Below are 13,345 nucleotides of genomic sequence, written 5' to 3' on the forward strand. Positions count from 1 at the left end.
GGAACGCGTATGTCACTAACCAGACAATTCTCCGCTAATTACGGATCTATTGCGACGCTTGCCTTCAACACCACGCTTCGTGGAATAATCCTTCTCGACGATCCACGGTACCCCACCACCGCTACCGCTGATTGTGCCGCCCTCGTGCTCTTGCGTGTAGCAAAGGAGTGCGCCACTGTTCCGCGCATATAGTACCAAGTCGCCTGCAACATCGCTTCTCCCACCCCCATGGCGTAACGAATAGTTCGACGACACCCCAACCTCCTTCCATCCCGCAGTCGCCATGACGCCTCCGTTGGCGCGGGACCCGAGTCCCAACGCTACCTTCAAGTTTCCCGCCTTCCAGCCCGATCTGCTCCCCACGCCCGAGGAAGACAACATCTACGGCCTCAGCTCGTCGCGGTCCGCCAGCCCCAGCCATGCAGCGCAGACGAACGGCAGTGCGATACCAGGGGATAGGTGGCATCCGCGCAAAGAGGCTAGGTTCGGCGGCATGAATGGCTCCTCGTCGGGCTCTTCGAACAGACACGGGCGACAGAAGAGCCTTTCCGAGGCCTTCAGGACAATACGGACGCGAAAGGGCAGTGTCAGCCAGAATGCGCATGAACTTGCGGATGCGCTCAAGGCACCGCTGTCGCCCAAGCTCATCGTATGTCGCGCCATGCACGTCTCTGCATGGTCCATGGCTAACAGACGCAGGTGCTCTGCGGCGTGTGGTACATGACCTCCATCTTCACCAACATGTCCTCCAAAGCCATCCTGACCGCCCTACCGAAGCCCATCACCCTCACGACCGTTCAATTCGCCTTCGTATCTGGCTGGTGCTTGATAATGGCCATGTTCGCTAGGAAATTTCCGCGGTTGAAGCAGACGATGCCTTTCCTCAAGTACGGCATTCGCAGCCCATCCAGGGAACTGATCATGGCTACGCTGCCCCTGACGCTCTTTCAGATTGGCGGACACATTCTCAGCGCCGATGCTACGTCGAGGATACCCGTGTCGCTGGTGCACACCATCAAGGGACTCTCCCCGCTCCTGACGGTCATGGCCTACAGCATCTTCTTCAAGATCCAATACTCGCTACCGACATACCTGTCCCTTATACCACTCACTCTCGGAGTCATACTGGCATGCTCGGCAGATTTCAACGCGAACTTGATTGGCCTGATGTCCGCATTCGCCAGCGCCATCCTTTTCGTTGTACAGAACATTGTCTCCAAACAGATCTTCAACGATGCCGCAGCCGCTGAGAAAGACGGTCTCCCGCCCAACAAGTTCACCAAGCCAGACAAACTAAACCTCCTCTGCTACTCCTCCGGTCTAGCCTTCCTCTTCACGCTCCCACTCTGGCTCTGGTCCGAAGGATTCACCCTGATCTTCGACTTTTTGCACGATGCCTCCATCGAGCTGTCAGACCACCCTGAAGCTCTGGACCACGGGCGGCTGATTCTGGAATTCCTTTTCAACGGCACCTTCCATTTCGGGCAGAACATTGTAGCTTTCGTGCTACTATCCATGGTCTCACCCGTCACCTACTCCGTCGCCAGCCTGATCAAGCGCGTCTTCGTCATCGTCTTCGCAGTCGTCTGGTTCGGCAAGCCCATGACCAAAGTGCAAGCCTTCGGCTTCGTCCTCACATTCGTGGGTCTATATCTCTACGACCGCACGCACGACGCCGCCAAAGCTGATAAACGCGCAAAGGCGCTGCAATCCAAGAACAGCGGCTCATTGCTTCCCTTGGCGACAGATGTCAAGTCACGACCTGTTTTCACGGCTAGTCCGTCGTCCATGCAGGATCCAGGGACGTACTCCATGCCGGGTATTCACGAGTCACGAGATGAGAAGAGACATGATGATTCGGGCAGTTCGAGCTATCGCAGGACTTCTGAGCAGGGCTCGCAGTACTTGCCTCCTGGGACGAAGGCGGAGGATACTTGGCGGCCCAACGATATGAATGGTAGAAGGGGGATAGGCGTTTCATGAGCATTCACGAATCTATTTGTTGTTTTCAGATGAACTTTTGGGTCAAGATCCGAGTGATGTATTGTCTTGATGAGTGGCCCGGAAGAGATGCTCGGTACGGTGATGGAGATGCGCAAAGGACCGATCTACGTGTCGAGTGTCACTGGTCAAATCTCGATTTGCCGAGACGACCGACAGAGGATACTAAGCCGTGGATCTACTTCGTCACATGTGACACAATGGCCGCTCCAGGAGTCTGCTGACGCGTCAGCCCGTCGTGGCATTCCGATTGTACAATCAACGACCATGGTGGCTACACGAGATAATCTAAACATGAGCTGACATTGCAATCACGCCATACATACAGCCACTATTCGCATTATCGCCTCCAGTCCCGAACCGAACAAAAGAGATGCTTCTCGCAGCATGCAAAACCAAGCAGAGACCCCGACACCTGTAGCCGAACAGACACAAAGCAGACGTAAAGTGAGCGACTTCCTGGACGCCGAGTTTGGGCATTTGCATCATCTCATGTTGTTTCCCGCGCGTTAAACGTAAGGCACATTTGTATCGTAGTCCTGCTCGCTATATCCGAGCTTTCTCCCTTCGCTGCTCCCGCCAAAAACATGCGTTGTAACCCGGCGCAAACAGTTTGTAGGTGAAGGGTATTTGTGGATTTCGTCGTCGTCTAGCAGCATCCCTTCTTCTGCTCCGCGTCGGCCGACTTGCTGATCTCGAGCACCTTGCGGTCGTTGCCGAGGACTGGGCCGCTGCCTTCGCCCTGATCGAGGGCTTTGCTTGAGACGATGCGGTAGATTTCTGGGTAGTGTTAGCAGCAGTTCGTACTGGTGACTCGGCGTTGAGGGCACGACAAAAGTGGCGGTGTAAGCACACGTCTACGCAGCCTATGGACTGTGACGCCAAACTTTGCGCCGACCACTGTATCTACTGCGGGGTATTATTTGGTGAGACGGGCGTACCTGTGAGAATGTTCTGGAAAGCAAGCTCGACGTTGCTGGCGTCCAAGGCGGACGTCTCGATGAAGGAAAGGTTGTTGTCGCCTGGAGAGTGTCAGCTTACGTCGTCTTTGAGAGACTGTCTGGACAACTGCCAGTGTCATAGAAAAGGGCACGTACTTGCAAACTGCTTGGCCTCCTCCGTTGGCACTGCCCGCAGATGCCTCAAATCGCTCTTGTTACCGACGAGCATGATGACGATGTTGGAGTCGGCATGGTCGCGCAGCTCCTTCAGCCACCTCGTCACGTTCTCGTATGTCTGGTGCTTGCTGATGTCGTAGACAAGCAGAGCGCCGACTGCGCCACGGTAGTATGCGGAGGTGATGGCGCGGTACCGCTCCTGGCCTGCGGTGTCCCAGATCTGGGCCTTGATGGTCTTTGCGTCGACTTGGATGGAGCGGGTAGCGAATTCGACGCCGATGGTCGACTTGGAGTCGAGGTTGAACTCGTTGCGCGTGAATCGACTCAACAGGTTGGATTTACCGACACCTGAGTCTCCGATGAGCACCACTGCGGGGGTTAGCGGGCGACGAGACCAGGACGAGTAAGGCGGGGGGAGATGCGGTACCCTTGAAGAGAAACTACAGGCACCATGGTCAGTATGCAGAGCCCACAGCTGCTGGCGTACGGGGACTCACGTCATATTCGTCGTTCGCCATTGTTGCGGTAGGCAGGTGGGGAAGAGTGGCAGGTGGGCGGCGGGTGCACGTCTCAGTCGCTAATTCGGCGAGAGTCTCGGGGGCAGGGCCTGGATAGCGTTGGGGTATCAGGGCAAGCAGAAAGGCAGAGTACGGTCGTCGTGGCGGTGGTAGTGTCCAGGTGCGCTATCTCGCTGCCTCGAGGAGTCGCTGCTCCACCAACAAAGCACCAGCCAGCACTCAGGGCGAACGAGCCCATGCCGCATTAGGTAAGCGAGACGCTACTCTCCGCGTCCTCACCTGCACCCTCACGCCCGTGGTTGCTTGCACCACCGCAAACAAGTCGCCTTTCGCCAAATAGCGGCAATCACTCAGTCTCTTCTTATCGCGTGTTGAGCGAGCACAGCGATCGGGCGCGTATCGGAAAATTCGACTTGCGCGTTGTATCAGCATTATCCCGCTGCTCTCAACCAATCAGGACCTTGCATCCTCATTCATCTCTACGGCTTTCGCCAGAATGTCATCACGCCCTGTCGAAGATAATGAGGAAGTGGCGGGTACTTTTGACGTGGAATGTATCATAGCAGAAAAGTGGCAAAATGAATGGGACGTCGCGCCCTTCGGGAAGGGCATAAAGTACTTGACCAAGTGGGAGGGCTATCCACTTTCCGAGTAAGTCTATGCTGAATGATCGTTGAGCCAAGCTAACCCGCTATGAAGAAGTAAGCATTTAATCCTGTCTTTTGCAGTTCTTTGGTATTGCCTGGGACACTACACCGACCTATACTCGCCAAGCGTTCCACAAAGTTGAACATTCATCGCATCTTCCTAACGTTATGTAGGTACTTGGGAACCAGCATCAAATTTTGAAAATGTTAATGATGATCCAACGGACCCCGAACTTCCCCCAGGACCCCCAGCTCCCACCGCTCTGGAACTATGGAACCTGAAGAAATCGAAAATGAGCGGGATTGAATTCCGGAAGCTATGCGACCAAAACATAAGCAGATTCGAGGCAGCAGTTCGAGCAGCGGCAGATGAGGGTGTGCCGCCCCTCGAAGTTACACTGGCAGAAAGAGAAGCTGTAGACTCCAGCCAACTCAACAACTTGTTCATGGAAAGTCCTAGAAGACAGCCTCCAAGAGCGCGCAAGGCCCCTGTAGTGCAGTCGGACTCATCTTTGTCTTCTTCTGAAGAAGCAGAGTTGACGGATGACTCGTTACTGGATGAGATTACGACGACCTCAAAGAAGACAAAGCCCAAGTCAATTGGTGCAGACGGCGCTGGTACTGAGGGCCGACCACGTCGAAAGTCAGCTCTGTCAGCTCTGTCACCCAGTACAGCACTGAAACGTCCTACAATCACTCCGAAGCGGAAGTCAGCTACTAAGCCGAGCCCAGCTAAGCCTTCGCCAGCGGGATCAAATCCACATTCTCGAACCGGACATGTCGACCCGGTCCCCACGCAACGGAGGGCGAGTACCACCAGTGAGCTTGCAAGCGCCGCTACAGGTTCTGCCACTATAACTCCGGCCAGCGCAAATCCTGGTACTGCAAAGAGATCAGTCTCATTTACTACGCAGGTCAGTCCTAGTAATGTCACGTCCGATACAGGAAAGAATGGCGCCATCAAGTTCACGAACCAACCGAAACCTCCACCTCGTCAGATCTCTGAATTGAACAAGACCCATTTCCGCAACCTTCAACGACGAGGGGCGGCGAATAAGAAGTCTGCCAGGGAGGGTACACCTGATCCTTCGGCCTTACAAATTGTTAATGCACCACCCGGTACCGCTATCTCGCTCCCGCGCGCACCTCGCGATGATCTATACGGTCGTCGTGAGCCTAGCCATAGGCGACCCACAGAAGACTCCAACAGCGACGTTCTTCCAAGACGACAATCTACTGACGTTAACCTACCTTTGGAAGACTGGGAATCCCACAAGGTCCCATTAGTGTGCTATTCCTGGAGGCTTAGCAACGATTGCCCAAGAGGTCCGAAAGAATGTCGCTTCATGCATAGACATAAGGATGAGAATGGCCGTGACTATCCCTTGGGGGATATGCAAGGGTTCATACCTGGTAAATATCGCAGGCCACCACTCACCTGTCCCTTTTGGCTGAACCATGAACGGGGCTGCAAGAAGTCTGCCGAACAGTGTAATTACGCTCACTACAACACTGGGTGGATGAAGCACGCCGATCCTAAAGTCCCTGATGTGCGAATCGATCCTGAGAAGCGGCCGGAGTTCGATGGTGGAGAAAGTCAGCCTGGAGACAAGTTCACCAAGAAGGCGTTGGCACCGAACCAACTTACATGCTGGTACTGGAAAAACACTAAATGTCGTAATTCCGACCAGGATTGTGCCTTCCAACATTATGATACTGGTATCGTCGCCGATGCGCCACATGATTCTCGTCAGAAGCCTGTTCGACCGGCGGATGGGTCTGATGAATCTGATGCGTCTGTCGATATGGACATCGATGATGTTGCTCAGCCGGACGTTGCCGATGAAGTAACACGCTCCCCTTCTCCCATGGCACTCGAACAACCACGGCAACCGTTCCAGCCGCCACCTCCTCCTCCCCCACCCATGCCTCCTGTCGATATCAGATGTACAGAGCTGCAAGAGAGAATAAGCTCAGTCAGTAAGCTCGATTTCGAAGACATGTTCGCGACCAACGATGGTGAAACAACCATTGATCCGGTAGAAAGGAGGGCTTTCTTGTTCTTTCACCCTGAGGATCACTTTGTTGAGTTTGAAATCATCACTCGATGGCTTTTGATGCATCATGTCCAAGTCAGCAGTGCGAGCTATGCAGGCGGATGGGCAGATTTCCAGCAACAAATCCTGAAAGGAGGCACGGGTATCATCATCGTACGTATCATACACTCCGTGGAACGAACGGATACTAAGTAGACCAGGCACATCCCGACTTTGAGTACTTCACAAGTATACCCGGATTCGGCCAGGTTCTCCGTAGAGGAGTGCGTCTCTGGTCAGTCGGGCTTCAGCCAGGTATCGAATACGACTATGCTTCAGATGAGACTCCTGTGCTCAGGCATGATCGCATAGAGATCTTTCCAGTCGGAGGATTCATCTACATCACGGACGAAGTCTTCGAAACGATGCCAAGATATGCGCTGTGTATCATCAAGCTCTTCTTGGCGAAAATCAAGAAGCTCAAGGAACTCGCAGGTCCATCAGCTCAGTGGCCAGAGATCGTCGAGAACAGCTTGCTCTGGCGTCTGTGTGTCCGTCCGGAACTGATGGAACATCTGTTTGCCTACTGTGAAGACCAAGCAACAGAGCTCCAAGCAGGAGATCCTGATGTACAAAGGTTCGTTCACTGCGTGCCGAACAATTGTATTTATCGCTAACCTTGGTACAGTGCCGCAAAGCTCTACTCTCTCCTCACAAACCCCAACTTCATCGAGCAAGACAGCCCCGAAGCCCCACTCAGCCTAAAAGTCGATAAACACCCCATCCTCTCCGAGCGCCGTGCGATCGCAGAATGCGAACCCGTCGACTACTTCAACACGCTCAAACGGAGCCAGCAAGCCGCAAATCTGAACATGATCCGCTACTACGCCGGACTGCAGGTCGATATGCGCCGCGACTACCGCCACTTCTACGTCGTGCACACCGAACCAACCGCATCGTATGTGAAGGAGTGGAAGCAGGAGATCCAGACTATTGCTGAAGTCATCACACCTGAGCAGTGTATCAAGGAGTTTAAGAAGAGTGGGCCGGATAGCATGTTCAATTTCTTCGAGGACGTAATGGCCGGGGATGTGGGCGAGAAGGGAGCGGACAAGGACGGTGACGCGGCGCGCACGGGCTAGGAACCTACGCGCGATGCTAAACATGTTCCAGTGACGATTGAGGAATGGTGGGAGAAAGCTCAACAGATTCTTTCACGGAAGTCGTATGAAGTCTGGCGTGTCTGACGAGACTAGGTCAAGTCACGTCTCCATACCAGACACGATCTCAAGATGGCATTTTCACTGCCTTGTCCGGTAATTTGATACCCTCTGATAGTAGTAAACCATCCAACATGTTTAATAAAAACGATGGATCACCCTAAAGACATTTTCCACTCACTACCCCCTCATCAAAAGACAGAACTTGGAGAAAACAAGCTGGGTATCATTCAACTGCTTGCAAACCTATCGTATATATACATCTACTTCTTCTTCCCCTTCGTCTTATCCACAACATCGACCCAATTCCTCTGCACCCCCCTCTTCTCCAACGCCTTCATAATAGCGTCTTTCTGTGGCCCCTGCACCATAACCTCCATAACCGGTGCTTTGGGACTAGAGCCCTGCAGTTTATCTACACTCGTACTACCGGCACACGTCTTCCTCAGCTCATCCGCAAGCGGCTGCGGCGAGATGTAATATGGTTCCAGTCCATGCACTTTCGTCACAGTCTTATTGCCGCTGCGCGTCTCAAGCGTGATTTGGATTTTAGGCGGTGCACCGGCTTTGGGCTTCGCGTCGGAGATGTCAGCGTCGTTGCGGATAATGGCGTGGAAGGGGGAGGAGGCGGCGACCATGCGCTCGGCTAGGGCGTCGCGTGGCATGGCTCCTGAGGAGAGGGCGGCGTTGTCGGCGGCCGAGGACCCTAGGAGGGCGTCTGCAAGTTGCGGGTTTATGCGTATGAGGCGCTTGTTCTTGGGGTCGATCAGGTTCTCGGCTTCTATATAGGCGATGAGGAGTTGTTTTAGCTCTGATGGGGTGTAGAGGCCGCGGGGGTCGGCTTTGGAGGCGCTCAGAATCGGTGCGAGTTTCTCTTTGGGTCGGAGTACGGAGACGAGCTTCAGTTTTTGGCCTACGGAGGACTCGGCGGAGAGAGGTGCGGCTGGCTTGCCGTTTACACTCGCTGCGGTTGGCGCATCTTTCTTCGGTAGCCGGTAGGGGACGAATGATTCGATCTGGCGGTCCTTGAAGTCGATGTCAAGGACTACGACCTCATTCCCATCACGGTCTTTGCACTTGAGAATCTGTTGCTTGTCTAGGTACCGGACAAACTTTCTCAGGTTCTTCCAACTTGTTTTTTTGATTTGTAGTGACGCGGTCCGCGCGGGTGTGTAGGTGGGGAGGAAGGGTAGGACGAGCGTGGACATGACGTTTGTCTGAGAGATCGGGAAGTCGAGGCCGTAGGAGGGATGGCCCTTGTTGTGGTCCATGTGGTATCGGACACCGTACAAGAACGCATTCTTGAAGGCTTCGTCGATTTCTAAGTTTGTCAGCTGATGGTTTGTGTGGTTAAGTGTAGGAAGCATACCCTTGGTCGTAAGCTCTTTGTCTTCAAGGACATCGATGAAGTCGTTGTTGGATGGCGCATCTTCGCCTTGTACGCCCTGTGCCTTCTCCGCCTCTGACCGTTCAGTAGGGGTAGCATCGAGAGTGATACCGCCTTCTTCGTCATCTAGATCGACGGCTGCCGTGCGTTCAGCGAGACTCGCCTCTTCGCCATTGTCGTCATCCCAGCCCTGGAGGACATCAGGAGGCTCAGTGCCTGCCTTACCTGTCGAGCTCCAAGACCATAGTTCATCGCCTGCCCAGTGGAACGTTGACACAGCCATACCCTTGGTACCTTGGACTTTGCCCAACGCGCTTACGTCGATGACGCACTCGCCAACAGCCATGGGAACGGTCGGCGCCTCGAGGCTTGCAATTGCAACTATGGCGCCTTTGGTCGCTTTCTTGGGGAAAGGCGGGCCTCGTTGCAGGCCAGGTGTCATTAGGTCGGCACCACCCTGCATCTTCTCGACCACGACGAGTGGCGTATACAGCAATGGGACTATCCGTGGGTTGTGCCAGAGAGTATAGACGGTAGGGTACATCTTGTCACCAACCTTCACCCACAACACCCTCTGCTCCCCGCTAGTGCCCTCATGGCTGCCTACGTATATTGTGCCCGACACCTGCTTGAGGTCTGGCCCCGCGGTGGTGGTGAAGCGCGCGGACAGGGCATTCTCGGGGAGCAGCGACTTGCGCAGTGCTGTGAGGCCGGCGGTCGAAGAAGCTGCCTTATCGTCCGGGTTCGCGTCGGCATCTACGGGAATGTCTATGCCAAAGTCGGCGATGATCTGGTCGGCAGTCCTGCGGCGGTCGCTCGACTTGAGGGGGGAGAGGGGCTTGATCTAAGGGGCGTTAGTCAGTGCTGCGTATGTGCGAGATTGCAACCTACAGTGGGTTTCTTTTTGAACATGTTGAACGCGAATGCTTCTGCGGCAGCTGTTGGATGTCGTGGACGAGGCTGGAGCTCTGCGCGCTGGCCGCAAACAATGTTTGACGCGGCGATTCTCTATGACTTCAGCGGGGCAGCTAGCGCGTTTCCCCAGCCTTGCCATGCCCTTGCCATGTGCCTCGAACGGCAGCATCACTATGAGTCGAACATCCTCATGCTGACTACGCAGTACTACCTTTGCGACAGACTTCGTCATATGTGCCGCTGTGTTTCTTCATGTTCTCGCCCTGGTCCATGAAATGAAAGTCTGTGTTGATCATGCATCCAATGTCCACGGATGGCCCACAGACCCGGTCGTCACTTTAAACTTCTGTCGCCAGCTAGGCAGTTGTAGCCGCCAGTATAGCATTTGGGACCCGAAGCTACTTTTTCCATGGTTGGGCTTCTGATGACACCTGCGAAATTAACCACATCGGCTGGCGCGTGCTGCCTCACCTGTCGATCCTGAAATCTAGAGGCTGTCTAGCTGGCAATCGACCTTCTGCTGTACTTGGTAAGCCGGAAGGCGTCAGTGACGATAACATGCCATGCCTCATTGTTTACAGACCATTGTCCCCTTTACGCCTGGTACTGCGTCAGCTGCATCGGCGGGACGCGTCTTCGCACCATAACAAGCTGTTCACAGCCTCCGGATAATATCAGCTCACGTCGAGGACTCCATAGCCCTCTCGCAAGCTGAAGCGCAATGTTTTCCCTCTTGCGGTGGTTATACTGTCACGTTACAGAGAGTTGAATCAAGATTCTGTGGCCAACTCAGAGCCGTCCATTGCCCCTTCTGAAACATTGTCCCATCTGAAACACCACCTCTGAGATACTGCCATACCGTCATCTACCATCTAGTCGCGCTGCCACCAAAGGTAGACAGCCTCGCACATGAAACACACACCAAAACCGCAGGGAGATGAACAGCGTAGATAGACTTCGATCCCAGATTCCAGGACACTGGCCCAGCCTGTTGGGTCCCATGTCGCTCACCCGCCGCAGCATCCATGCAGCTGGCAGCAATCGACGACGACGGTAGCCGCTTCCGGTCAAGGCGTGCTAAACTTCAATTTTTAGCCGTCCAGGCACCAGAACGCATGCGGCCGTTGCACGGTACACTGTTCCGTGCTGACATTGACCGCATCGGCGCAACAGCTGGTTCTCGCGCAAATGTGCGCATCCAATCCATGCCTCAGTATTCCATTGCGGCAGTCATGGTGCAAACACTGCAGTCGTTCGTGGCGGCGGCGCGTCAGCGAAAGACATGCCGGCCCGGCCAATGGCTCTAGGCCTCGGTGCAAAGTCGACAACGGCTGGCTTATTCACAGCTTCACCAAACACCTCTTGGCCCGCGTGGTTCCAATTGCCGACTGGGCGCCACCGCCATGATTCAATCGCACTATGCCTCCCTTGGGCAAAGCACCATTACGCATGGACTCGGCCCCCGGAGCCTCCAGGATGGTCATCGTCCGTAAATGTCAAGGCGAGATGCGGAGAACTGACGCGCCACGAGAAACGCCCAGCTGCGCCCGTTCGTTCTTGTACTCATTCCCCGTCTCTCCTCATAAACCCATCGTTGTCGCTCCCACTCACGCCTGCCATGGTAAAAGTGTTGAGATCGAATTTGAAGCTTTTCGCGTTGTGACATCACAGCACGCTTCCTCGGCATCTGCCCCGGCTTTCGGAACCGACCTTCGAAAATTCTGCCAACACCATGAGTCCCATACCCGATACCCAACGCCCATGGAGAAAGGGTGAGGTCGTACCGAAGCCCAGTAACCCTGAGGAACTCATCCTGGAAGCATGGGCGCAAGGTTATCTCGTGGGTTCGCTCATCATTATGGCCTTCATCACGTTGGCAAACATGAGGCGCGGCGTCCTGTTGCACAAGGTTAGTAAGAACCCTCTTTAAGCAGTGACCACCGCTGACAACCATCTAGTTGATTTTACTTGAAGTGAGTCCACATTTACGCTTCTGCTTACATCCATACTGATCAAGTCCAGCTCATCCTTGGTATCTGGCAAGGATTTTGGTTATTCTTCCCCAGCCCAGTCCACGCCTGGTGGCTCTCCGTCGCCGCCATCTTCCTAAACGCCTCGTGGTCTCTGCATAATGTCATTGCATGGATGAAGATCAAGCCGTTCCTCTCGAAACCTGTCAGCTATGTCTTCATCGGCAGTGTAGTGCTTGTTCAACCGTACTGGATCGTGGAAATATACGCCAACTTCGCCTACTTTCATGGCGTCAACAAGACATTCCTGCACACACGACCATATGAGGCGCTGTGCCGCGATCCCTGGTGGATCCTCACCACCATCTACCTTTTCTGGGTCATCAAGACGCAATACGAACTGAGTCTCAAGGAAATCATACGCATCTCGCCGCGCTTTGGTATCATGTTGTTGTCCATGTTGCTCAGCATAATCTTCATCGTCTTGGACATCTCTACAGTCACCGAGGCTATCAAACTCCCAGGAGCTACAGGCATCAACCCCTTCTGGAAGTTTGCATTCGTCTTCAAGTGCCTGACAGATTCCGTCGTTCTCGACGATTTCAAGGTGGCGCTCGACCGCCTGCGAGCTTTCCGCATCAGCCGACTAGGCAGCTTCTCGGGCGACCCAAGCGACAGCCGGAGTCGTAACGACAACAACCTCGTCGCCACCTGGGAAGAGATGGAGAGGGAAGCGAATGCGCTCCAGAACGTGCGCAGCCCAGACGGCGACTATATCCATCCCAGCAACTTCCCGTTGAAGCCAAAACGTGCGCGAAGGCCTCAAAAAGACTCCGTCATGTTCCCCAACCAGCCGGACTACCGAGACTCCAACGCTGGGCTGGATCCAGAAGATATCGTACCCAGCATGTTGGGCGATGGCCCTACAGGAGCAGATGCACAACCCGTGCAGAAGAAACAGCATCAGTTTATTGACGACATGGTCAATAGAAACAGCAGAGACATGGCTGCGGAGAAGGACTATGCCGAGGCGATGAGAGACATGCAGCGAGATAGTGTCTCAACTCCCCGACGAACGAGCGAGTCTCCTCGTCGACCACCGCCGCCAGGCTGAGTCTACAAGCGATTCTCGCACACTCAACACGATCAACAACGAACGACACATCAGTAATCACGAACGGGCAGGCGTTACTACGGTCGGCGCATCTACGGACACATATACCCCTACCCATGCGCTGCACGAGCACGCCTCGCGCCCCACGCAACGAGCCATCCTTGCACACCCCAGGGTGGTTGTGCACAGCGGACAGGCATGGCCCCACGAGAAGCCCCACGGGTTTGGGGTAGTGATAGAAAGGAGCCTGGGGCTCGCTATTGCGGGATTGAGTTAATGACGAGCGGCATATTGGAACAAAAGGCGTTTTTGTACATGCTGACAGGCATTGGGCCGATTCGGCCCTCATTTATATACCCATTTGCGATTTCTCTTTGTTATGGAGATGGATATGCAACAGCATATGTAGTAGGACTGTA

The 13,345-nt window shown here is 54.4% G+C and overlaps 5 protein-coding genes across 5 annotated transcripts; 3 read left to right on the top strand and 2 right to left on the bottom strand.

Moving 5' to 3' along the window:
- Positions 1–283: 283 nt before the first annotated feature.
- J4E93_003470 (uncharacterized protein) lies at positions 284–1,983 on the top strand (the record flags this gene model as incomplete). The annotated part of the gene is made up of 2 exons (XM_049341406.1): positions 284–649; positions 700–1,983. The coding sequence occupies 2 exons, from the start codon at positions 284–286 to the stop codon at positions 1,981–1,983; spliced, it is 1,650 nt and encodes a 549-aa protein (XP_049200911.1).
- A 667-nt stretch (positions 1,984–2,650) lies between these two features.
- RAB11B (Ras- protein Rab-11B) lies at positions 2,651–3,637 on the bottom strand (the record flags this gene model as incomplete). Its single annotated transcript, XM_049341407.1, has 5 exons — positions 2,651–2,781; positions 2,943–3,023; positions 3,099–3,488; positions 3,547–3,559; positions 3,617–3,637. 5 exons carry the CDS (start codon positions 3,635–3,637, stop codon positions 2,651–2,653), a joined length of 636 nt encoding a protein of 211 aa, XP_049200912.1.
- A 940-nt stretch (positions 3,638–4,577) lies between these two features.
- J4E93_003472 (uncharacterized protein) lies at positions 4,578–7,462 on the top strand (the record flags this gene model as incomplete). The annotated part of the gene is made up of 3 exons (XM_049341408.1): positions 4,578–6,494; positions 6,542–6,957; positions 7,009–7,462. The coding sequence occupies 3 exons, from the start codon at positions 4,578–4,580 to the stop codon at positions 7,460–7,462; spliced, it is 2,787 nt and encodes a 928-aa protein (XP_049200913.1).
- Positions 7,463–7,803: 341 nt separating this feature from the next.
- On the bottom strand, positions 7,804–9,839 carry J4E93_003473 (uncharacterized protein; the record flags this gene model as incomplete). Its single annotated transcript, XM_049341409.1, has 3 exons — positions 7,804–8,861; positions 8,910–9,771; positions 9,819–9,839. 3 exons carry the CDS (start codon positions 9,837–9,839, stop codon positions 7,804–7,806), a joined length of 1,941 nt encoding a protein of 646 aa, XP_049200914.1.
- Positions 9,840–11,574: 1,735 nt separating this feature from the next.
- J4E93_003474 (uncharacterized protein) lies at positions 11,575–12,926 on the top strand (the record flags this gene model as incomplete). The annotated part of the gene is made up of 2 exons (XM_049341410.1): positions 11,575–11,751; positions 11,865–12,926. The coding sequence occupies 2 exons, from the start codon at positions 11,575–11,577 to the stop codon at positions 12,924–12,926; spliced, it is 1,239 nt and encodes a 412-aa protein (XP_049200915.1).
- Positions 12,927–13,345: the final 419 nt, after the last annotated feature.

The sequence above is a fragment of the Alternaria ventricosa genome (assembly GCF_023758065.1).
Source record: "Alternaria ventricosa strain BMP 2768 chromosome Unknown scaffold_5, whole genome shotgun sequence".
NCBI classification, from domain to species: domain Eukaryota; kingdom Fungi; phylum Ascomycota; class Dothideomycetes; order Pleosporales; family Pleosporaceae; genus Alternaria; species Alternaria ventricosa.